Here is a 25,137-nt window from a genome sequence, read left to right as displayed (position 1 = left end):
GCTGGGTGGGCTCAGCAGATGGAGAGGGTATAAAAGAGGCAGAAGGCTGGATGAGTGACAGCAGAGACAGAAGACGGAGTGGTCTGCGGTCCATTGGTCCACTCGCAGCCAGCTTTGGAGGGAACGAAACGCAAGCGCACCATGGACCAAGGAGAATACAGGCAGAGAGGTGAGTACATTGATGGGCATGCAGGGATAGAGAGAGACTTTCTTCTTACTGGGTGGGAATGGCTGTCAAGCTTTGCTGGCACTGGAAAGCTTGCTTTTTAGAAGGATCAGACAAATTCAACGAGGACAGCGCGATCCACAGTGGTCAGGTGTGATAGTTGAGAGAAGAATCACTATGTTCATCAGGAGGACTATATCTCTGAATACCCGATGCTGCGAGGACAGAGAAGCAGGAGCCTGCATGTCGCATTTGCAAACTCTGCAGAGGTATATTTTGGAAAGAGAAAGAACTTTTGGTCTGATCCAGTGGAGTGCTGGGCAAAGAGGCACTTTTAAGGTGGGGGCTCTCTTTGATTTAGTAGGGGGAGGGTAATTGTCCCTCCAGTGACTGTTACCAGTGTCTGCCTCGTCTCCTCCTCCTCCCCCCACTTTATTTAATTTACTTACTTACTCATTCATTCATTCATTCGATTTCTATACCATCCTTCCAAAAATGGCTCAGGTGGTTTACACAAAGAAATAATAAATAAATAAGATGACTCCATGTCCCCAAAGGGCTCTCAATCTAAAAAGAAACACAAGATAGACACCAGCAACAGTCACTGGAAATACTGTGCTGGGGGTGGATAGGGCCAGTTACTCTCCCCCTGCTAAACAAAGAGAATCACCACGTTAAAAGGTGCCTCTTTGCCAAGTTAGCCCAGGGGTTATAACTTAGAACTTTAGAACTTTTTTGGTTGGAAAGTAGTACAGTATATAAATTATGATTTTTTTTAAAAAAATCAAGGCAGCACTTTTAAAACTAACCAATATTTTAATGCAGTAGCATTTGTGGGTTACAACACAGTTCCTCAGAATGATGCCCAGTGAAAGCAAGGGTGGTCAGTGATGGCAGGATGCCTGTGCCTTTGAGGCTGCAGTGATGAAGGCGCATATGTGAGCTGGCCCCAAATCTATAGGCACAGCTGCCTCTGAGCTTGCACTACCTGCTTCTTCCAGGCAAAGAAATGGTGGACTACATCTGCCAGTACCTGACCAATGTGAGGGAGAGGCGAGTGTCTCCCGATGTCCAGCCAGGCTACATGAGAGACCAGTTACCGGACGGAGCCCCTTTAGAGCCAGACAGCTGGGACAACATCTTCCAAGACATTGAGAAGATCATTATGCCTGGGGTAAGAATGCAGAGAGGTGTGGAACGCTGAGCATGTGTAATGGTTATTTTAAACTGTTGAATGGTTCTAACTTTTTATATGTGTTTTAATTGTTTTATGTTAACCGCCCAGAGACGAAAGTTTGGGCGGTATAGAAGTCTGATAGATAGATAGATAGATAGATAGAAAGAAATATTGGCCTTGTTCATACAATCGCTCAAATCTAGGTTTAATGTGGGTTACTGATATTAGCATGCTTGTGTGAACCCATGGCAAGGTGGGAATCTCAGATGCTTCTTGGGACATACTGTAAATCACCTTGGCATGGGTTCACACAGCCTCCCTATGAGTCAGCTGAGAAGCGGAAAGAGTGACCTTTTAAACTTTACACCTCAGTATCAATTGGGAAGCTGGGAGAATAGCTGCTTCAAGTTTACACCCTCCCCACACATCAGCTGAGAACCTTTCAGCTGATGGGTAGGGAAGTTTAAAGTTGAAATAGCCACTCTCCCTGCGTTGGCTGCTTCAACCACTCTTGCTGGGAGAGTGGATTGTTTACCTAAGAAACCTAACCCCACTTTTTGGGTTATGTCAAGCACTCCAATATAGTGGTTTCTGTGAACATTACCACCCATGTATTAGAAAGCCGCCCGGATTTCATTTCTTGAACTTTCCTAGCGATATAATCCATGCAAAATGACTTTGCCTGGTCAATGACTTTGCCTGGTCAAAGTCTGGTCACTAGAAGAACTCACCTACTAGTACATCATAAAGTAAAGTGTGCCGTTGAGTCACACTTGGCAACCACAGAGCCCTGTGGTCATCTTTGGCAGAAAACAGGAGGGGTTGACCATTGCCTCCTCCCACACAGTATGAGATGATGTCTTTCAGCATCTTCCTATATCGCTGCTGCCCGATATAGGTGTTGCCCATAGTCTGGGGAACATACCAGCGGGGATTTGAACCAGCAACCTCTGGATTGCTAGTAAAGTAATTTCCCCACTGTGCCATTAGGTGGCTTACATGTATGCAAAAACCACTAGAATGTTGGGCATCATGGCAAGAAAGAGAGAATTTCCCACAACCTCTTCTCTCTGTATTTAATGCATTCACATCCTTCATTGTTTAGATTAGAGACAGTGGTTGACAAACTTAGTTACTCGATAGTACTACTCAGGATTTACTCAAAGGGTTAGGAAATGAGTTAGTTTCAATAGGACTACTCGGGAGTCATTTATTCATTTGGCTGTCAGCCAGCATATACTGAGCATTCAGCCCAGAATGTCTGCAGCTAAAGCAAGCAATATGCACGATAGTCAGTCGTGCATATTATAGGAGAGCTGGTCTTGTGGTAGCAAGCATAACTTGTCCCCTTAGCTAAGCAGGGTCTGCCCTGGTTGCATTTGAAAGGGAGACTAGAAGTGTGAGCACTGTAAGAGATTCCCCTCAGGGGATGGAGTCGCTCTGGGAAGAGCATCTAGGCTCCAAGTTCCCTCCCTGGCTTCTCCAAGATAGGGCTGAGAGAGATTCCTGCCTGCAACCTTGGAGAAGCCGCTGCCAGTCTGTGAAGACAATACTGAGCTAGATAGACCAATGGTCTGACTCAGCATATGGCAGCTTCCTATGTTCCTATGATCATCAAAGCCATTCTGCCGAGTCTCCAGTTTTATAGGATTCCTATAAAATGGAGAATGAAATGTCCTGTATGCCATTTTGGTTTCCGGGCGCTTCTATCCCTGGCTATAATATAAGGAAAGCAATATTTTGCTACTATACTTCTGAGAGTGGGCCCTCTGCCGTGACACAGCCATGCACCAGAGAAGCAACAATGACCTTGCGAGATTTTCTGCTTTGTTCCTAATCAGCTCTTCACTGCACTTTAGAGTCCAGAGACCCGACTGCCAAGCAGTCCAAATCACTCCCCAATTATTTGTGTAGCAACAAAAGGAGTGAGCCAGGAATTTCCTCGTTCAATTCTCATTTTGGCCACAAATTTGTTTGGACAGGAGTTCTCAACCTTGGGGGCCCCCAGTGTTGTTGGACTACAACTTCCATCATCCTCTTTCAAAGTCTGTTGTGGCTGAGGATGATGTAGTCAGTGGTCTTAGGTAAAGCTCTGTGCTCTCAATCTCAGGCAACACGGGGGAATGATACTGGGTCTGTCTTAAGGTGCTGTTGAAAGGATGGCTGAACTAGTGTCCACGGAGCATCACAAACCCTTGACCCGTACAAAGCTGATTCTTACTATTTTGATTTCTTATTATAGGATTTCTTATTAGAAGATTACAAGATTTGTTTCTTATTATAAGATTAGCCGCAAAAAGAAGGAAAACGGTATATGTTTATAGTGGGAAATTATATTGGTAAAGTCATACTTATTGGTAAAATAAATAAAATTTACTACTGCTACTACAAGGTAAGTCACCTTAAGTGGCTCAGCGGGGAAATGCTTGACTAACAAGCAGAAGGCTGCCGGTTCAAATCCCTGCTGGTATCTTTCGTAGACTATTGAAAAACACCTATTTCGGGCAGCAGCGCTACAGGAAGATGCCGAAAGACATCAAAGCGATTCCCACGACCAGGAGAAATCGGGCTAAGGGGGTCTAGATCGATTTCTCCTGGTTGTCTGCTGCCACGGGAGTTGCACGGAAAACTACCGAAAGTACCCCTCCCCTTAAACAAGGTTAGCAGAGCAATTTGGTTTGGTTGATCACTGGGTGCTGTTTGATCGTGTGCTGTTTTGGTTGATCTTGTTTGGTTGATCGGGTGCTGCCACAGCATGGCTCCATGCCGCAGCAACACACGAGGAGACCCCCGCCAGGAGGTTAAAACAAGCCTCCTGGCCCTGGGGATCTCTCCAGAATGCCCCGCGCACTCGAATGGGGCATCCTGGAACTACCGGGGCGGGCTGGCCCTCAATCCCTACCGCCCCTTCCGGCTCCATGACAGAGCCGGCAATTGTGTGGGCGGCTGATCTGGCCACCCAGGGATGGCTCCCTGCCCATGTGCAGGCAGTAACCCTAACGGCACTTCACACCAGCTGTGTGAAGCGCCTCATTATCTCATATTGCATGGGAGATGGCCATGGTCAACCCCTCCTGTATTCTACCAAAGGAAAACCACAGGGCTCTGTGGACGCCAGGAGTCGAAACGGACTTGACGGCACACTTTACCTTTACCTTACTACAAGTGACCACAGAGCCCTGTGGCTGTCTTTGGCAGGATACAGGAGGGGTTGACCATGGCCATCACCCGCGCAGTATGAGATGATGCCTTTCAGCATCTTCCTATATCGCTGCTGCCCAATATAGGTGTTTCCCAAACATACCAGTGGGGATTCTAACCAGCAACCTCTGGCTTGCTAGTCAAGCTATTTCCCCGCTGCGCCATTTGGTGGCTACTACTATTACTACTAGTAAAATGAATAAATGAATAAAATCTATTTAAATGAATGAATGAATGAATGAAATTCTGTGAAAAGATGGAGAGGGATAGCCCAAATGACAGTTTTGTACCGCACACCACACTTGATCTTTTGATAACTGTGGCACATAACTCTTTCTTGCTCTGCCCATATTAGATATAAAACTGCAGTTTCCTCTTTACTGCCATTTCCTCTTGTTCCATTTAGATAAATGCTTCTGCCTTATATTTCCTTTGCCATTGTCTAAGACTGTAAAGATGCTGTTACCAGATCTAATGCTCACTCTGGGCTGTAGCTCTGCTATTTCTGCTAACTGGGCAAAGAGGCACCTTTTAAAGTGGTGATTCTCTTTCTGTTAAGCAGGAGGAGAGCAACTGGCCCTATCCATCCACAGCACAGCATCCCACCAGTGGCTGTTGCTGGTGAATACTTTGTGTTCTGCTTTAGATTGTGAGCCCTTTTGAGGGAGGGATCGGCCTCCCCCTCCACTTTCTTTCTTTTTAAATGTAAACCGCTTTGCAACCTTTTTTGTTTGTTTGTTTAAAAGCAGTATATAAATAGTAGTGGTAGTAGTAGGAGTAGTCTGACCAGAGGCAAAGAATATAATTGCGACGAATATTTATATGCCACTTTTCAACAAAAAGTTTCCAAAGTGGTTTAAACAAATATAATTAAATAAAATGGCTCCCTGTCCCCAAAGGGCTTGCCACCTAAAAAAGAAACATAAGATAGTCCCCAGCAACAGCCACTGGAGGGATGCTGTGCTAGGGACGGATAGGGCCAGTTGCTCCCTCCCGCTAAATAAAGAGAATCACCCCTTTTAAAAGCGGCCTCTTTGCTCAGCACGGGACAAAGAACTTCAGGATCTCCGTGCCTGTAACTGTAATGCCAGGGGCTTTAGCTGGCCCTCCCTCTCCTCACTTGTGCATAATAATCTGCCTAACACTAGTGGGTCATCCTATGTATTCGGTTGGCAGGAGATTCAGGACAGGCCGGGAAAAATACTTCTTTACACAATGCGTCCGTAACTTGTGGAGCTCAGTATGACAAGACATGGCAATGGCCATTCGCTTTGATGGTTTTCAAGGAAATTTATGGAGGAGGAGAGGCCTATCAATGGCAGTTGGTCGGGATGGCTATGTGGAGCCTGCATGTCTAGAGGCAGTCTACCAGTATATTGTGAAGGCAGAGCAGGGGAGGGCCACTGCTTCTTGGAGACATCTGGTCCGTCACTGTGGGAAGCAAAATGCTGGTCTGACCTGGCAGGGCATGTAACCTTACGTGATGTACTTTTATGCTAGATCCATCGACGATGATGTCAGACCTCTCCAATCATGACCTCCTTTTGTCTGGCTCTTCTAACCTAGGTGGTCCACTGGCAGAGTCCACATATGCACGCCTACTTCCCAGCTCTCACATCCTGGCCTTCGCTGCTGGGGGACATGCTGGCAGATGCAATCAATTGCTTGGGATTCACTTGGGTAAATGATATGACTGTTGTAAAGAAGGCTTTTGTTTATGCTGATTTTCCATTGTCCAGACAAACTAGGGCTGCTTTATTGCCTTTATTATGTATCGATACATGATATACATCTATCTATAAATATATATATAATTCTCTAAGAGGTATCAGTGGCTAATCCCGTGCGTGGCAGCTCTCGTGAGAGTTTGCAAGCAGCTGCTGGGAGTGGGAGAGGAAAGCGAGAGTGGCGACGGAAGAAAAGGTGGATGGGTGGGCGGAGGGGGAAGAGAAAGCGGTGGAGGGGAGAGAAAGATATGGGGGGAGAAAGTGGCGGTGGGGGGGAAGAGAACGCAGCAGCCGGGGGTGGCAAGAATGGGGGGGAGGCTGAGAATGGGGGGAGAGTCGGGGGGGCAACAACAGGGGAGAAGGAGGGGGGAGAAAAAAGGGAGAACTAGAGGCGCAGATGCTCTGCACCCGGGCCAGCTAGCATTTATTAATTCATCAGATTTAAGTAAATGTGCATATAGCCAGAACTTCAACAAAGGTGCCTTTTTTGGGTGTATCAGCATCAATATCAATATCTCATATCTATTTCCCAAAGAGCTGGAAATGTGATAACCCTTATGGACACATAACCTGGAGCAAGTGTGGGTGACAGGGAGATACCATCAGACTTGGGGTCACCTGCAGATGTGTTGGTTTCACAAAAATCTGAAGGGTGGGGGGAACCTAAGGGGGCCAATGTAAAAATTGCCCCAAGGTAATTCAATGGAGTGGAATGTTTACAAACTTAGAGAGCAATTAACAGACATCCAGGTGGGCCGAGCTATTGGAAATCAATGAAAGCAGGGTTTGGACAAAAAGAGTGGGGGATTTCTCAATTGAAGAATACTCCCTCAAGAGAGTCACAAGTTAATAGATTTATTGTAATCCAGTAGCTTGATCAGGAAACACTGCGGCGGGTTGGGGGGTGGGGCTTGTGTACAATGTTTTATATAATGCAGTTGCAATGGACCTGGCTCCTGCCATATTTTATTTGTTTGTTTGTTTGTTTGTTTGATTGATTTCTCCGCCCTTCCAAAAATGGCTCAGGGCAGTTTACACAGAGAAATAACAAATAAATAAGATGGAACCCGGTCCCCAAAGGGCTCACAACCTAAAAAGAAACATAAGATGGACACTAGCAACAGTCACTAGAGATCCTGTCCTGGGGGTGGATATGGCCAGTTGCTCTCCCCCTGCTAAATAAAGAGAATCACCACGTTAAAAGGTGCCTCTTTGCCAAGTTAGCAGGGGTTTTTGAGGTTCTTCCACTCCAGTTCAACTTTGACATATTTTTTTTTCTGCATCCAGGTTAGGGGAGAAAGTACTTTGTGGCTGCCCAGCAACCTCAGTGCACCTTCCTCTCCGTTTTGCTTTGCTTATATGCCAGCAACCTCTGGTGGTCCAGCAAAAAGGCTCTTCTGATCTCTTCTGTATCTCCTTCCCACTGGTAGGCATCCAGCCCAGCTTGCACAGAACTGGAAATGAACATGATGGACTGGCTGGCGAAAATGATGGGTCTCCCAGATGGCTTTTTGCACTATCATCCAAACAGCAAAGGTGGAGGCATATTACAGGTAACTGGCTTACCCACAGTATTTCCTAAAGCAGGACCTGTTGGTGGCCCCACTCATTTTGGGGTGGCTCCACTCATTCTTGGGTCAACACATCAAGAGCGAGTCCCCTGATAGACTTTGCCGCTGATCATCCATTGTTTCTCAACAGAGTACTGTCAGTGAATCAACGCTGATTGCTCTCCTTGCAGCAAGAAAGAATAAAATCCTGGAAATGAAAGTTTCCGAACCAGATACAGATGACTCCGTTCTAAACTCTCGCCTTATTGCTTACACTTCGGATCAGGTAAATTGCTGCTGCTTCTGCTGCTGGTGTGTGCGTGCGTGCGTGTGTGTGTGTACCAATTCTCTAAGCTAGGGGTTCTCAACCTTGGGTCCCCAGACAATGTTGGACTACAGATCGCACCATCCCCAGCTGCAACAACTTTTGAAGGTCATTGGGGCTGGGGACGATGGAAGTTGTAACCCAGCAACATTTGAAGACTCAAGGTTGAGAACATGTGCTATGCATCATTAATTGGCAAGCCAGTATCAGAGGTCCCTGTTGTTGAGGATGCTGATTTGGGGTGTCTAAGGCCACAGTTCTGTGTGGACCTCTGTTTTCTGAGAAAACTTGGCTGGCCTGTCTGTGCCTTCATCAAGTTGTCAGTATAATTGCTTTTATTTCTTTTAGTTATTTGAAAGTTTTAAATTCCACATTTCAGTCCCATTGAAGGGATTCCCAAGGCAGCTAACACCACACTTGAAACAATAATGAGGTCATTCACACAGTCAAAAACTGTGTTCCACCCAATTTTTACGGTTGTGTGGAAGCAAAGTAAGAAGAAAACCTGGTAGAAGTGATTGTGTGGAAGCAAGGGAGGAGGAAAAGCTACCCAGTTTGTCTTTCTACCTTGCTTCCACACAATCACTTCTAGCCAGGTTTTCCTCTTTGCTTCCACACAACCGAAAATTGGGAGTGCACACAGCTCCCAAACCTGGGTGGAACACAGTTTTTGATTGTGCAAATGACTTAAATGAAATAACAAATAATGGATAAAAATGAAAGAAGCCTTTCATAATGGTGACTTTTCTTGACTGATGGCAAACATTCAGTGCCATGAATCTGTTGGCTTCTCTCCTCAGGCCCACTCCTCTGTAGAAAAGGCTGGCTTGATTTCCCTCGTGAAAATGAGGTTTCTGCCTGTAGATGAAGATTTCTCCTTGAGAGGCGAAACCCTGAGAAAAGCCATTGAAGAGGACAGAAGTCATGGACTGGTGCCCATCTTTGTAAGTTCTGCTTTTTCTTAACTGCAGTGGCCACAGAAGTGATCTTTTTTAAAGAAAGAAGTTTTGCTTCACTTTACCATATCAAAAAGGCCATGAACCCATGGCCATAGTTTAGATGTGTGTATTTAATTAAATCGTGACAGGGTTTTAAGTGGATTGTTTACATTATCTATGTTTGTTTGCTGTCATTAATAGCACTCAAGATGGATCACTTACTTAAACATCGCATATACTGAAGAGAAACACAGAGTTTAAAAGGAAATGTGCTGTAAATTCTCATTAGCCTCTCAGAGTATTTTCAGATGGCAATAAAGTGCTTGTTGTGAAGAAGTTCTAAGTGAGAGCTCATTCAGCCTTCACACACACCCACAGTCTTACATACTCTTTCACAGTGGGTTCTCACACACTGTCCAGACACTCAACAGGAACTTCATGCAAGTTCTGCAGCGCCATCTACTGGCCAGCTTATGCTTTCTGTGAATAAGTAAAGTTATGCCGTTGAGTTGGAGTTGACTCCTGGTGACCACAGAGCCATGTGGTTTTCTTTGGTAGAATACAGGAGGGGTTTACCATTGCCATCTCCAGCGCAGTATGAGATGATGCCTTTCAGCATCTTCCTATATCACTGCTGCCCAATATAGGTCTTTCCCATAGTCTGGGAAACATACCAGTGGGGATTCAAACCGGCAACTTCTTACTCACTAGCATTTCCCCGCTGTGCCATGAGGTGGCTTTTTCTGTGAATAACTCACCCCTTTTCATTACTGATTTTTTGATGAATGGAGAAAAGGGTGAGTTATTCTCAGAAAGCAAGAACCGGCCAGTAGGTGGCGCTGCAGAAATTATGTGAGGTCCCTGCTGGGCATCTGAATAAAAGAGGATGGAAGTTTGTGGGGATGTGGGGATGGTGAGTCAGCTCTTGCTTAGTACGTGCATGCCAGCTGTTCACAAGATGCAGTTTATTGTAATCTGGAGATTTTGTAAATTTCCATCTTACCCAAACCCTAACGCACCTTCTCAGCTCCTGGCCAAATGCACTCTTGACCAAATACAAGAGTGCATTTGATCCAGTGACTTACACATTTCTTGCCCATTTAGCAAGAATGTGCACTCTACTCCAAATGGGCCGAAAACGGCCCGATCTGTCATTTGGGAGGCAGGCGGGCTGAGGGAAGGAGTGCTTGCTGCCACCTCTGCCTCCCCCACCTTGGTCTCCCCAGTGACCCCGTCCCTGATGTTCAGCGGCCGACAGTTACAAGTAAAAAAAGAAAAAAGATTGAACTGGTGCGGCGGGCACAGGGCAGTGAGGGAGCAAGTGTGGGTCAGCAGTGGGGCTCTGAAGAGGCCCCACTCCAAACATTTGGAGGCCCCCTTGGAGACAGGAGGCCACAGACCTAATCCCCAAAGTCCGTGGCAAAATCTGCCTCTGCCTAAGTCCTTTCTGCTAGAACTTCCATCCTCACCTCACTGAAAGCAACATCCTTAAGGAGAGTGAGATGATGGCTATGGAGACAGAAGGGGGAACAATCGTGTTGTGATTGTGTGTAGCATGTCCATTTTCTGTGGTCATGCCCTCCCCTCCGCTGTTCTGGAAGGCAAATACAAGAAGATCCCATTCACGGAAAGGCTCTGTCTTTGTGACTCTGGGGAGGTGGAAACCATCAACCATGTGCTCCTTTTGTGTCCCTTTTATAAAGGCAGTGGGGACAGGCTAATCTCTCCCCTGCTTCTTAAATACCCCGGCTGCTCTAGTCAAGTCTACACCAAGATGCTGCTCTCAGATGACAATCGGTCCTTCACATACAAAGTTGGCAGGTTCTGTGGGGAAGCATGCAAGATCTGCAGGATCCTGACCGCCAGTTAATATCCCTGGCAGCAGATGTCTGACTTTTGAGCATTTTATTTGCTTGATTGTATAATAATTTTAACTTGCCTTTTACTTCACTGCTCTTATATTGCTTTTATGTAGCTTGTATATATTATTTTAACCATTTTATGCTTTTAGTTTGCCATACGTTTAAGCGTAGCTATTCATTTACTCTATTCATCTTCCTACAGGTTTTTAGGCTTAGCCGGTAGCATTTTATTTTATTTTATTAATTCCATACCGTTTTTAGAGTTGTATTTTGGCAGCTATAACAGTTGTACATGAACAGGCGTCAGCACTTGATCTGACTGAATTGGTGACAACATTTGCAAAGCAAAAGGCACGCAAAGTGAGATTTTGAGGTGGTGTTGAGGGTTGGGTTGCCCTTGGCGGAGGTATGCGCTCTACCGAGTGCCCTTCTAGTTCAAAATTATTTGTGTGCCAAAATATTTTCTTTTATATTTGAGAAAGATAATCAGAAATTGATGTATTACCTGTTCTTGCAATTTAAAAAAAAATCTAGCAGTTTCAAGTTTTGTGCTTTTCATTTTTTCTCTCCAAAACATCTGTTTTTGAAAATTGAAGTTGAAAAAAAAATTTTTGGGTGGGGTGCAAGTACTTAGCCTTGTCTAGGACGCAAAGTAGTCCAGCATCGGCCCTGTCTCCAGGTAGGGCTGGGAAAAGACTCCTGTCAGAAATGCTGGAGCACTGCTGCCAGTCTGTGTAGAGTAGACAACACAGAGCCAGCTAGAACAATGGCTTGACTCAGTAGGAGGCAGCTTCCTATTTTCATGTGTCTCGGATGTCTGATGTTCTACTGTGCCTTCTTGACACATCTCTATGGTTTTGTCTAGGTTTGCGCCACTCTGGGCACAACTGGCATCTGTGCTTTTGACAACCTTTCAGAACTCGGTCCCATATGTAAGTATTACAATGGTTCTTGTTGTTAACAATTCTTTCCCACTCTTTCTCCGAGGAGTCCAGGGTGGTGTGCATGGTTCTCCCTCCTCTCACTTAGGCTTTACAACGACCCTGTGAGGTAGGTCCAACATTGGAACTGGTGGGAGCTTTCCCCCAGGACTGGGGGAGATCCAGGTAGGGACCATGGTGGGAAAAGGTGTCAGTTCACTTCTTTCCTTCCACACCACGGTTCCAAGTCTGCAGGCCTCGCTCCCCGACTGCTGTTTATGGAATTTAAAACAAGCATGGGAGCCCCGTCATAAGTTTAAAGTGATGTCTAATTGGTCTCTTAGAGAGCTGGTCTTGTGGTAGCAAGCATGTATTGTCCCCTTTGTTAAGCAGGGTTCACCCTGGTTTGCAATTGAATGGGAGACTACATGTTTGAGCACTGGAAGATATTCCTCTCTTAGGGGATGGGGCTGCTCTGGGAAGAGCACCTGCATGCTTGCACGCAGAAGGTTCCCAGTTCCCTCCCTGGCAGCATCTCCAAGATAGGTCTGAGAGAGAGACTCTGCCTGCAACCTTGAAGAAGCCGCTGCCAGTCTGTGTAGATGATACTGAACTAGACGGACCAGTGGTCTGACTCAGTAGAAGGCAGCTTCCTATGTTCCTAACTAGACTAAAGCTAAATGCAGTGACTGACATCCAGACTAAATTACTCCTGAGCAGTCCTATTGACACTAAGCAGCCCTTTATTTTATTTTTTTGCTTTTATATCCTGTTTTTCCTCCAAGGATCCCAGAATGGTGTACATGGTTTTGTTTATCCTCACAACAGTCCTGTGAGGTAGGTTAGGCAGAGAGATAAATGACTGGCTGGCCCCGAGTCATGGCAAAATGCATTTCATGGCAAAATGGGGATTTGAACTTGGGTCTCCATGGTCCTCGTCCAGCACTCGAACCCAGGGGTTCCCAGCCTGTGGGCCTCCAGATGTTGATGAACTACAGTTCCCATCACCCCCAGCTGCAATAAATGTTAGCTGCAATAAATGGTAGCTGGGAATGATGGGAGTTGTAGTTCAGCAATATCTGGAGGACCACAGGTTGGGAATCCCTGCTCTAACCACGGCACCTTGTTGGCTCTTTAGGAAAACCCTCGAGTAGTACTGTTGAGTCACTCAGTCTAGATGCCAACCAGTGCTCTGATATCCAGGGAGTTTGCAGCGGGAAGGCAACCCAATGACAAGTCCGCAGTGGCTAGGGTTGCCATATTCAAGCTTCCCAAATCCGGGTGGCCTAATTTCCATATTATGCAAATTATGCAACAACTAATTTGCATTTTATTTTTGTATTTATTTGTCAGATTTGTATCCTTTCCCCTCCTTCTCTGCCCTCCCATGTGATCGGATCCAGAGTAAAATGCGGGCAATCCGGGCAGCGCATTTGAGATCCATGTAAATCCGGGTGGAATTTAGCAGCCGGGTGGAGGAGCCTAAATCCGGGGGCTACCCTAAATTCCGGGGGGACATGGCAACCCTAGCAGTAGCAGGGAACAACTTGTGAGGAGACTGTGGATTTGACATTTCCAGTTTTAAAAAAATATGATGATGATGATGATGATGATGATGATGATGATGATGATAATAATAATAAAATTTCCCCCCTCACAAACTCCTGTCCTTGACTCCTCTCTAGGCGCTAAAGAAGGACTCTGGCTTCACGTCGACGCTGCGTATGCTGGGACAGCGTTCCTGTGTCCAGAATTCCGGTCGTTTCTGAGCGGGATCGAGCATGCCGATTCCTTCACGTTCAATCCTTCCAAATGGATGATGGTTCACTTTGATTGCACTGCATTCTGGTGAGTGAGCGAGAGGAGAAGGCTGCCCTGAGCTTCTGCGGGCGAGAGGACTCTGGCCATGGGTTCTTCCGAGGCCAACATCTAATTCTTTTCCCTGCTCCTTTTTCCTAGGGTCAAAGACAAATACAAGTTGCAGCAAACATTTAGTGTCAATCCCATCTACCTCAGACATCCCAATTCAGGATCAGCAACTGATTTCATGGTGAGTAATGAGGGGACCACCTGAGGGCCGAACTAGCAGAGAAGATAGAAGGCGGCGTGTCGGCGATCTTCTTGTCTTGTTTATAATCTGGCATCGCTTTGCCTGTCTCTTAATTATTGCAAAAAGCATCTGCACTGGTTGTGGGGAGATTTGGATCAGGACCAGGGGGGACGGTTTTCCTCATGAAGATCTCCTTCAAGCCAGTATTTGCCTGTTAAGGAAAACGTATGTGCTCCCACGCGGAGATTAAAACTGGACAGTCCTTCACTCAGTGCTTGAGAAGTTGCATTTTCTCAGGGCGAAACAACATGTGATGTTTAAAGCAACATTAGCCCTGACCTTTCCCCCTTAGTAAACAGGAGTTGGATCAGGGCCCCACCATGGATCAGGACAACAGTGGGAGTGGGGTTAGGGAACTTTTACCCTACTCAACTCCTGCCTTGCTTCAGATTTGTGGGGTCCCTTCCCTGATCTGGCTGCAACTTACCCTGGGGGAAAGTCTTTGTGGGTGCCAATGGGAGTTCTTTTTGCAGGAGTAAATTGCAGCTGGATTGGGGCCCCCATTGAATCAGGTCCATGGCAGGGGGTACGATTCCCTTTCATGGGGCCTTCCAGCATGGCAGCTTAATTTTCCAGGCATGCTTCACCTTTCTCATGCTCCAATATGCCATCTGTGGATCATTGCAGCGTAGTACTCTGTGGAGTTTTATAACCGGAAGAAGGGCCTTTGCATTTTCTGTGGATGTGGCACAGTTGTGAGTCACAGTCCCCCATGGCATACAATTTGAGCTTGTATTGGGCAGAGGCTAGGGCCCAGAACCTCTTGTCCAGTAACAACCCTGGAAAATAACCATGGCAATAGAACAGAGAGTGCCTCTGAGCATATGCAGACATCCTTCATGATCTAGAATTCTCCAGGTGTGATCTTGGGAAACAGCTGTTCAGTATGGAGGCCACATAACCTCTGGCCACATTTGAGCCCCTACATAATTGGTTTTTTTAGAAATAAAGGGTTGAATTCACATCTTTTCAGGTATAGGATAAAATAAGATACCAGATCAGTAGCATCCGATAGAGTCATTCCCTTTGTGGCAGGCTGCAGTGCCCACCTCCTCCTCACTTTGTTCATAAAACTTAACGTGTCAATATTCCTTGATTTATAGCACTGGCAAATCCCACTCAGCCGACGGTTTCGTTCTCTGAAGCTCTGGTTTGTGATCCGCTCCTTTGGGATGAAAAAGCTTCAGGACCATGTCAGACATGTAGGTGAAGGATGATACTTTGCTGCCCATAATCAATTCCATAATGAACTGAATGCATTGCACAGCGCATTTAGGACAGTTGTGCACACAGTCCACATGTATGGTTGGATTCTGGAGGAAATGCAAGGTTGGTTCAGCCAAAGAACCACTGGTTCAAAGTGCTGTATGGGCATTTCTAGATGGAGAACTATCCTGTTTGATAATGGAGGTGATTTGTGTTTATTAACTCTCTGTCTATATTATGTATGTAGTTCATAGGAGCACAGAAACATAGGAAGCTGCCTTATACTGAGTCAGACCATTGGTCCATCTAGCTCAGTGTGTCTACCCAGACTGGCAGCAGCCTCTCCAAGACTGCAGGCAGGAGAGGGAGGGAACTTGGAACAATCTTCATTCAAGCGTGCAGATGCTCTTCCCAGAGCAGGCTCATCCCCTAAGGGGGATATCTTAACAGAGCTCACATGTAGTCTCCCATTCAAATGCAAACCAGGGCAGACCCTGCTTAGCAAAGGGAACAATTAATGCTTGCTACCACAAGTCCCTTTTGTAGAGTCTATGTGTTTTATCAACAGGTTGTTTACATGCTTCCTCCATGTACTATTGTGTAGTGCCGTCTGCTGGCCATTTGCCGGAAACCTGTGATTAAAATAACACCTTTTGAGACTACTTAAAATGTAGTTTAATATTCATCATGGATTTCCAGCAAGTGGTCAGCAGATGGCGCTATGCAATCGCACATTGATCACATAGGGGATCTAAACATTCCACTAATGCCTGTTGGCAGGTGCAAAAGTCAGGTAGGAAGAAGGGAAACTCGCTTTTTGAACTCTGCAGAAAAACAAGTGTTAGTCATTAAGCCTGGTTTTTATGCACTAATAGCAACTAGGTGTCTGAATTTTTGCATACCTGCTATAATGCTAAATATGTCATGCTTTCTGTCTGTAATTTGATATGAGCCAAGATTGTAATAAATTTTGACGGAGGGCATGTCATGCTTTCAGGACTGCCAGGGAAAACCACTTTCCTTTGGGGCGAGATTATTGTTTATTTAGGGGCAGACTAGATTTAGTAATGCTATTAACCCTTGCCATGCTTGATTTTTCTTAGTAGTAAGTGCATACAGTGTGCAGAGGTGGCCCAGATTAAGACAGCAGTGGAGAGTAAATTGTGCATTCTGTGGCTCCTGAAATATGCTACTGGATATAACCACCACATATATTCTTTTGAACCTGCAGGGCACAGAGATGGCCAAGTATTTTGAGTCTCTGGTCCGAAGTGACCCCCTGTTTGAGATCCCCGCCAAGAGACATCTCGGACTAGTTGTGTTTCGTTTAAAGGTAAAGCTCTCGTTCCCCCTTAGTATATAACAGTTAAGCAAGAGGTTCTCAAATCTAGGCCCCTTGATGATGTTGGACTACAGCTCCCATAATCTCCAGGCACCATGGCCTATGGGATTATGGGAGCTGTGGTCCAACAATATTCAGGGACCCAAGTCTGAGAACCCCATTCTAGCCAGAGGTGTATTGGAGGGACGACGCACAGGGATGGAGCACCGGAACTTCTCAGTTTCTCTGGCTGTCAGGGTGGGCATGGCCATGGGGGCTCTCATGGAGAGCACCTGCACTTCTGAATTTGCAACTACATCACTGATTCTAACCCAGTTCCCCCAGTAGTGTGTGCATCATTTTCTTATATCAATTCCTTACAGGTGGAAGAGGATTGGAGGGGGTGGGTGAGACGTGATGCAGGTTTCTAAAATTACTCATGGTGTGGGGAAGTTGGAGAGAGGAGTTCTTCACCCTCTCTCTCGATACTAACACTTGGGGTCACTCAACGAAATTGATTGGCAGTCGATCTGCATATCCCACAAAGGCACACGCAGAGCTACCATTGCATGAACGGGTTAGAAAAACCCGGGCCATCACACTTCAGGGGCCGGGCCTTGCACCCCAGCCATGCCCCTGCACCTGACATCAGATGCAGGGGCGTGATTCCGCTCACAAACAGGTCTGTGCAGCCCTGTTTACGAGTAAAATCCAGCCAGCGCTGTCTTTTAAAGGCAGGGAGAGTCGCTCCTGGCCACACTGTGAATGTGGCAGTATCCGGATTTTGCTCGTAAACGGGGCCATGCTGCCCCGTTGGTGAGTGAAACCAGTGCTGCGTTGGCAACAGGGCCAGGAGCAACTCTCCCTGCCTTTAAAAGTCAGGGAGAGCTTCTCCGGCTGTGCCATGAACACCACGCTGGGCGGACTCAGCTCACAAATGGGGCCGCGCGGCTGACACAAGGGGCAGGGCTAAGGGGCCGCGGCGACAGGCTGAACCCGGGCCCCCACTGGTCTCCCTCCGCCTCTGCACAAAGGTCTCCCATTGTGGCCGGGAGTTGGGAGTCGTGGGGCAGTAACCCCTGTGGACCTAAGTCTGAGAACTCCAGGTTAGCTGGTGTCTGCACCTTGCAAGGAAGACCTGTCACTCCGCTCGGAAAACCTGTGAAAATTACATATAGATTCTTATGAACATCTGTCTTTTATGAACAGGGTCCCAACTGGATGACAGAAAAAGTCTTAAAAGAGCTGAACAAATCAGGAAAGCTCTTTGTCATCCCAGCCACCATTCGAGACAAGTTCATCATCCGCTTCACGGTCACGTCTCAGTTCACAACCCGAGAGGATATCCTACGGGACTGGACCCTCATCCAACAGGCTGCAGCTCAAGTCCTTAACCAGCTCCAGACACCACAAACTTCCATCTCAGAAGGGGCCCGAGTCCCTGCCATGATAACCGGCCCCAGTCATAAATCCGTGAGTGCGGCTTTCCCATTTTTCCCAGAGAAGAGAGATTGCAAAATGCCCCCAAGGAGAGTAACAGCACAACCTCGGAGAGGGTCGCTTAGTTCTGCTCAGTGGTTGTTCCGTGAACATATGCCAGCGGTCGACGATCCTCATTTGGATGACTGCTTCATAGAAGATGGCCCAGACACGGCCAACCACAAGCTGTCCTCACTATGGAACTTCTCTGTGCACAACAAAAAGAAGACCGTCCGCTCTCTCAGCATGCCAGCGCCTGACCATTGGGAGCGAAGCTTTCCCAAGGCAGTGGCCTTAGATTCTGGCAAGAGCAGGCCGTACACTGCTGAACACTTCCTTCCCAAGCTGCCTGAAGAGGTACTGATGCTCAAGAAAAATCTGAAGCTTTACAGCATCCCGAGTTTTCCCGAATGCACCATTCATTGCGGCCTCCAGTTGCCATGTTGTCCACTGCAAGCCATGGTCTAATGCCTTAGCCTTTACGGCCTTCCCCAAGAAGACAATAATGAAAGCCTGCTAATTCTCATGCAATATATGCTCCTATTTAATATATGATGATGATGATGATGATGATAGTATTAATTTCTGAAGACTCTGTGTCCATTTTTAAAAGCCTGTATATTTAAGAAGTTTAGTAAATTTAAAAGAAAAATAAACTGATTCAGCTTGGTGTCAGGAGTTTCAAGTTTCATTCCTAGTTCTCTCTTCTGCTGCATATTTATGATACCGTATTTACCCAAATACAAGATGACTCTGAATTTACGACAAGCCCCTTAAAAAATGGAGCTGGAATACAGGTTATATCCTTATTTACCACAAAGGAAGAAGATTCTGAATTGAAGGTGACCCCAATTTCTAACATCAAAGAAAGTTCTAGCATTTCCAGTGTCTACAGAGCTCAAAAGGTCACTTACGTTAGTGGTTTCTGCAACCTAAAAATACTTACAAAGCGAGTTTTGTCTTCTTGATAATTCCGGGAGATTGGTGACTCATCAGTTAGATGATACTGAGTCTTGGGACAGACACAAAAGCCTTATTCAGACTTAATAAGAACATAAGAATAGCCCTGCTGGGTCAGGCCCAAGGCCCATCTAGTCCAGCATCCCGTTTCACACAGTAGACCAACAGATGCTTCCGAGAAGCCCACAGGCAGGCGGTGAGGGTGTGCCCCCTCTCCTGCCGTTGCACCCCTGCAACTAGTATTGAGAGGCATCCTGCCTCTGAGGCTGGAGGTGGCCTATAGCCACCAGACTAGTAGCCATTGATAGGCCTGTCCTCCATGAATTTGTCCAAGCCTAAAGCCATCCAAGCTAGTGGCCATTATCACATCCGGTTGCGCAGAATTCCATAAGTTAATCATGCGCTGTGTAATTAGTGCTGCATGTGCTTACACCAAAGCGCTATTCAGACATTATACTGTTCCTGTGTTCAGATGCCTGTACGATCGTATGTGGTTTTGTGTGAATGACTGTACCTGTGTACATTTTAAAATGGAACCTGGGTACAGGCCCCTCAAGTGCAGGGTACAAATGGGAAGTGCATTGATGTACTGGCGTTCAACGTAACCTGTGAATAACCATAGCTGTGTACACTGTACACTCAGAGTATGAGTGCTCAACATCATGTGTGAAGAGGGCTAAGGATATATACAGTTCTGCTGCATAATGTATAAATGCTCAATGAACAGGCTTTGCCAACCTTTCCACAACTTTTTAAAGGTCAAGGGACAGAACCCATATCAAATATTTTATTTACACAATTCCATGAAAGTGTTTGCAGAGCACAGACAGAGATCAGTTTCTCTTCTGAAATAGCTATCCAGATACATAAACAGGGAACAGAGGCGCTCCTACCCCTGGACTTCGGGGCCAAAGTCCAGGGCCTCCACAGCTCTTGGGGCCCCTCAAATTCTCCTTAGTCTGTCCTGGGTGGTGTGGTCACCTGGCAGAGCATGATGATGCTTAATTTGCAGGGAGGGGCCCTCCAAAGACCTTTAGGTCCAGGTTCCAAAATTACCTAGGTGCACCTCTGATAGGGAACACAAGAGTTTCTCTTTTCCTTCCTTCCTTCCTTCCTCCCCACTCCCTCCCTCCCTTTCTTCTTCTCCCATTCTGTTTTGGAACTCTGATTTAAGGAGGCAACTAGCCCTGTCAAGACCTTCTCTCCATATCTAGGCTGAACACATGGAGGGGGAAACAGGATAGCGTGCACTAGCCCTATCCCAGACCTCTGCACATCTGCTGGCCTATCCCAGACCTCTGCACATCTATCCCTGACCTCCAGCCATTCTAAAAAGGGATTCTACATGGATTCTACATACATATGTGTATACAATCCAGAACCATGACTAGAGTCGGATTTACGGTCACATCGGACAACCTATCCGAGTGTTCCTTGCAAAGCTTACAAGGGCCAAATTGGTCCTGAAGAGCTGCTCCAATGGCAGGGGGCAGCTTGCCACCGTGCTGGTACCCTATTAATCTGCAGCCTGAGGCAACGGCTTCCCCTTGCCTCATGAAAGGGCCGCCCCTGAAAAGCTCTTTGTACAAAGGCATGAAAATCTGCCCTCCATAGTTCATGAGTGCAGGGACTGCCTTTCTTATCTAGATGCGAGAACAATCCATCTGTGTCCTGGAATTCCCAGCTGTGCAGGCTCTAGAAGAGAATGGGAAGCCTCTGCATATGCAACGTCCGACTTGCTCATCAGAACCGCAGGATTATAGCCATATACTTGGTTGAAAATGAGCCCCACAGATTTCCATACAACTTAGGAAAGGAGAGCTGGTCTTGTGGTAGCAAGCATGACTTGTCCACTTAGCTAAGCAGGATCTGCCCTGGTTGCATATGAATGGGAGACTAGAAGTGTGAGCACTGAGAAATATTCCCCTTAGGGGATGGAGCCGCTACTCTGGGAAGAGTAGAAGGTTTCAAGTTCCCTCCCTGGAATCTCCAAGATAGGCCTGCCTGCAACCTTGGGGAAGCTGCTGCCAGTCTGTGTAGACAATACTGAGCTAGATGGACCAATGGTCTGATTCAGTATATGGCAGTTTCCTATGTTCCTTCCAAAAATGGCAGTGCAATAAGCAGTAACTAAAGCAACAAGAGAATAGTGTAGGGAGATACTGGAAATACTTTGTTACAAAAGGCCTTCAGTATCATCACACACAAAAATTCGTTTTAAAAAATCCCAGACACCACAATGGCATTTCAAATTCCAGATATAAACATGGGATCACTTTCAAATCAATGTTTCTTTCTAAAACTATTTAAAAACAGATTCTTGGTTTTAGAAACAACAACTAATTTGGGTGCATTATAGCTTTAAGCTATTGCTACTTATCAAGTTATAAACATCTTCAGTCAGGGGCACATATGACTTTGCTTTGTCATCCAGGAAATACAGGGTGTCCTTGATAGCTGCTGGGTTGAATCCTTCTTGCGCTAACTGCACCTTCCGGTATTTAAACGTTCCTGTGATCTCAATGGCATCCTAGAACAATGAGAAAAAAATAATACACAATGGTGCAAGATGCAAACTGCAATATAATATGTGTCTCAAGCTCTTAAGAGCTGTCACTGACCTAGTCACCTATGGTGAGAAAACATCAGTTGTAGACGACTAGGCAGGGATGGGATGTGTTTTAAACTGGAAAAGTGTTGGAGTTCTCTCTCTTTCAAGTCACGGATAAGTCACAAATCACTGTCTATGTACACATATAAAGGATACTCTTTTTTTGGTCAAGTTCCATGAACTTATTGTCTGTCTGTCTATCTATCTAACTATCCAGCAGTGCAGCAGAGATGGCCAACTCCTTTCTTTCTTAGAGAAATCACAGTGGAAATCTACCATAATTTTGAGGCTATGGCTATTTTTCATCTGCGGGCAGGAGTTCTCAAACATGGGTCCCCAATAGTGGTTGGACTTCAACTCTCCCATAATCCCCAGCCCTTGTCCACTGGGGCTGGGGATTATGGAAGTTGACTGCTTCTGTGACTGCCTGAACCCACGTCAAGGCAGGAACCTGAGGTCCACTCAACCCAAGATATGTAACTAAGAGCTGAAGTTGGCTTGACAAATGGAGGTACACATTATGTCTCAACCTATGCGCCACACGAGTCTCTGGTTCGTTCCAAGTGAGCCCGCCCCCTTTGCTATCAGGACCAATGGTTGCAAAGTGGTAGGTGCAAAGCAGGCTGGGATAGCATCCAGGTTGGCGTAGCTCTGGTTCAGCACTGCAGCTTCCGACAAATCAAGATATGTGATAATCTGCAGTGTCAACTTCAGGTACTCTCCAAATCTTGAGCTGGAGGAACCTCAGGGTCCACATGATGTGTGAGCCCGCCCTGTGTATCATAAGTATTATTATGTCCATACTGCAGCTGGGCAAGACTGAGGCAGAGAGGAAGAGGCTCACCTAAGGCTGCCTGGTGAGCTCATTGCAGAAGCAAGCTTCCAGCTGGGAAAAGTTCTGATTCACCACTCAGTCTTTTAGACATGACGCCACACCAGCTGATGGCTTTCATAATTAAGGCAAGCTAGAAGGCATGATCTAAGAAGGGGCAATGCTGCTCCTATTCCACAGCTATTTTATTCACTCTCTGATATTGTTGCTCCCATGTGTGGAGCGTCATGGATGCAGAACCCATTGAAGCTGAGAGAACAATCAATATAGATGATGATTATTTTTGCATCCCTTCCAACCAATGGTCAGTTAGCACTTTAGCCATCACAGATTCCAACTTACCGCAGGGCTGCACAGCTTTGGCCCTTGTTCAGATGTTGGCCTACAACTCCCATAATCCCTAAGAATTGGCCACACTGGCTGGGGATAATGGGAGTTGTAGTCCAAAATCCTGGAAGGCCAAAGCTGTGGAGCCCTGTTCTACTGCCATGAGGACCAGAAGTGTACTTTTTCTTTCACAAAACCAAAAATGTAATTATACTTCTAATTTGATAGAGTGACTATAGCTTTCTTCCCTTCCCTTTGTTCCCCAATCTGCAGTCGTCATCGGTTTGATAATAACTGGATGCAAAAACTACTTCTCACAAGTGATTTTACTGTCTTGACGATATTTTTACAGCTTTTATTCTCTTCGGCTGCCTCTCTGTTTTATAGTTGCATGACATCATTGCTTTTGTAAACCTCTTGGATAACCTATTTTTAAAAGTGACAAAAGTTCTCTAAATAAATAAAATACCTGAATCCTCACAAAACGAGGCCTCGCATAAACTGGCAGGTAGTCCGCAACATGCTTGTAGACTCTCTCCCCAACGAACTCGCTGCCGTCCATTAGTCGAATGGATGCCATGCCTATTCTGCCCTCATGACCTGCAAGACGGTTGCTCTTTTTAATACGATTCATGTTTCCGAACTGCTTCTCCACAAGATCTTGATCAACAATTCATAAAAACATAGAACCAAAAACCAGCCAACAAAATGAAACAAAATTAAACCTGGGCAAGAATCTAGTTTCTAATTCAAGAGGTGTGTCAGCAAGGTTTAATTTGGTCATCTCAGCCACGCTGATGGTGGGGAAATTAAGCCCCAGAGCAAGGAGCAGATCAATGTGGGCTCTACAAAATTCATCTAGCTTTGAGACTGCATGTGAATAAAAATGGAAGGGATACCAATAACTATTGTTTTCTTCCCCCCCTGCAAGACCAGTTTATAATTGAGCATGATGGTTTTATAAGTCCAGTGGGAACAGGGCTTGCTTCTCCCCTCCATAGACTCCAGCGTAATCTGAGAAAAGGATAAGGAACTCTGGACTATCAGGTGGCTCTCTGGCTGGCGAAACCTTTCCCATGGCAATTTGGTGTTTACCTCTTCAGGAGAAGTAGGTGGAAACAAAGGCAAGTTGCTTTAGAGACACGCCACCAGTGTGCTTTAGCTGCTGATGGCAGAATGGAGCTCACAGCCGCAGAGACCATGGTATGCTTGCTACTCTTCCCTTTTAATTCATGATTAAGATTTGGGAGGAAAGGAAGATATATCCAAATTCATCTAGTATCTCAAAAGAGGCACGATTATAGTACAACTTCTTAATTTAAGTCTTTCCTTTAAAAAGTACATTTCTTTTTAAACAAACAAATAGATGCTTATTAATAGGCAGTACCCTATTTGTCTGAATCCAAGACTAGGTTCCCCGCTTTGATATTGTGTGTGTGTGGCGGGGTCATCTTAAATTCTGAGTCTATTCCCCCCCCCCAGGTAAATACAGGTATAACCTGGATTTTAGTTGTATTTGTAAAGGGAATGTCATAAGAGCATAAGGACAGCCCAGCTGGATCAGGCCCAAGGCCTACCTAGTCCAGCATCCTGTTTCACACAGTGGCCCACCAGATGCCTCTGGGAAGCCCACAGGCAAGAGGAGAGGGCATGCCTTCTCTCTTGCTGTTACCTTCAAAGTCCACTTTTATCCCAGTAAATATGGTAATTGCTTAACAATTAAGGCAGCAATCCTAAACACTAAAGGAGCGAGTCCCATTGAACTCCATGGACGGCACTTTTAAGTTACTTTTTATTATGGACTAACATTGCAACTCTAAGTGTATTTACCCAGAACGAAGTAGCTACTTTAGGATTCCTGCCTTCATTTACTCAATAGCTGATGTACAGAGCAAGGATACATCAGAAAATATGTGCCTGAGGGCTGTACAACCTTCAAGGACATATTTTAAGGTGACCACAGAGAGCATCTTGGGGAAGGGCTGGGTGTCGAAAACTGCCCCTCCTGTGCTGGTGCAGTTAGCTGGGGAGTTCTGTTAGCTTGCTCTCACACTGCACCAGTGTTTCCTTGTTCTGAATGTCAGTCAGCGCCTTTTATTTTATTTCTTTTTAACTATTCAGTGTATGCTGTACCTGACACAGGCACACCGTACACGTTCACTTCTTGAATGAAGTCGATCAGTCCTAAAATATCAGCAACTTCGGTTGTAGCCACATTTTCTCCTTTCCATCTGTGCAGACAAAATTAAAAATCAAGTAACTTTGCAAATGACTGAACATGAAGGCCACCTTCCTTTAGTTAGACGCAGCCCAGCAAACAGATTCGGAAATGTTACTAACCCACCTGCCCATATATGCCAATGTTTAAAATTATAACAAAAAAGAAAGACTTTAGCAAAGCTTCTCTGTCTAGTTGGCTTTGAGG

At 45.9% G+C, this 25,137-nt stretch overlaps 2 protein-coding genes across 4 annotated transcripts in view; one reads left to right on the top strand and one right to left on the bottom strand.

The window, feature by feature from the left end:
• Window positions 1-79: 79 nt before the first annotated feature.
• Window positions 80-18,493, top strand: HDC (histidine decarboxylase). Of its 2 annotated transcripts, XM_053272671.1 has the most exons (12): window positions 80-169; window positions 1,168-1,340; window positions 6,111-6,224; window positions 7,702-7,824; window positions 7,973-8,107; window positions 8,947-9,090; window positions 11,812-11,878; window positions 13,552-13,714; window positions 13,826-13,916; window positions 15,080-15,178; window positions 16,414-16,515; window positions 17,713-18,493. In XM_053272671.1, the coding sequence occupies exons 1-12, from the start codon at window positions 142-144 to the stop codon at window positions 18,448-18,450; spliced, it is 1,977 nt and encodes a 658-aa protein (XP_053128646.1). In that variant the 5' UTR covers window positions 80-141; the 3' UTR covers window positions 18,451-18,493. The 2 variants fall into 2 exon arrangements, with proteins under 2 accessions (XP_053128646.1, XP_053128647.1); XM_053272672.1 differs by lacking the exon at window positions 15,080-15,178.
• Window positions 18,494-18,581: 88 nt separating this feature from the next.
• Window positions 18,582-25,137, bottom strand: part of SLC27A2 (solute carrier family 27 member 2) — a 29,082-nt gene continuing 22,526 nt past the window's right edge. For both annotated transcript variants that reach the window (XM_053273203.1, XM_053273202.1), the window contains 3 exons: window positions 24,846-24,943; window positions 23,182-23,312; window positions 18,582-21,472 (listed from right to left, as the gene is read on the bottom strand). In XM_053273203.1, coding sequence (XP_053129178.1) covers window positions 21,296-21,472; window positions 23,182-23,312; window positions 24,846-24,943 — 406 coding nt within the window. In that variant the 3' untranslated portion in view covers window positions 18,582-21,295. The remainder of the gene's footprint in view (window positions 21,473-23,181; window positions 23,313-24,845; window positions 24,944-25,137) is intronic.

The sequence above is a fragment of the Hemicordylus capensis genome, chromosome 10 (genome assembly GCF_027244095.1).
Source record: "Hemicordylus capensis ecotype Gifberg chromosome 10, rHemCap1.1.pri, whole genome shotgun sequence".
Lineage (NCBI taxonomy): Eukaryota > Metazoa > Chordata > Lepidosauria > Squamata > Cordylidae > Hemicordylus > Hemicordylus capensis.
Note: the sequence above shows the minus strand (reverse complement) of the source record. Positions and strands in the feature narration are given on the sequence as shown.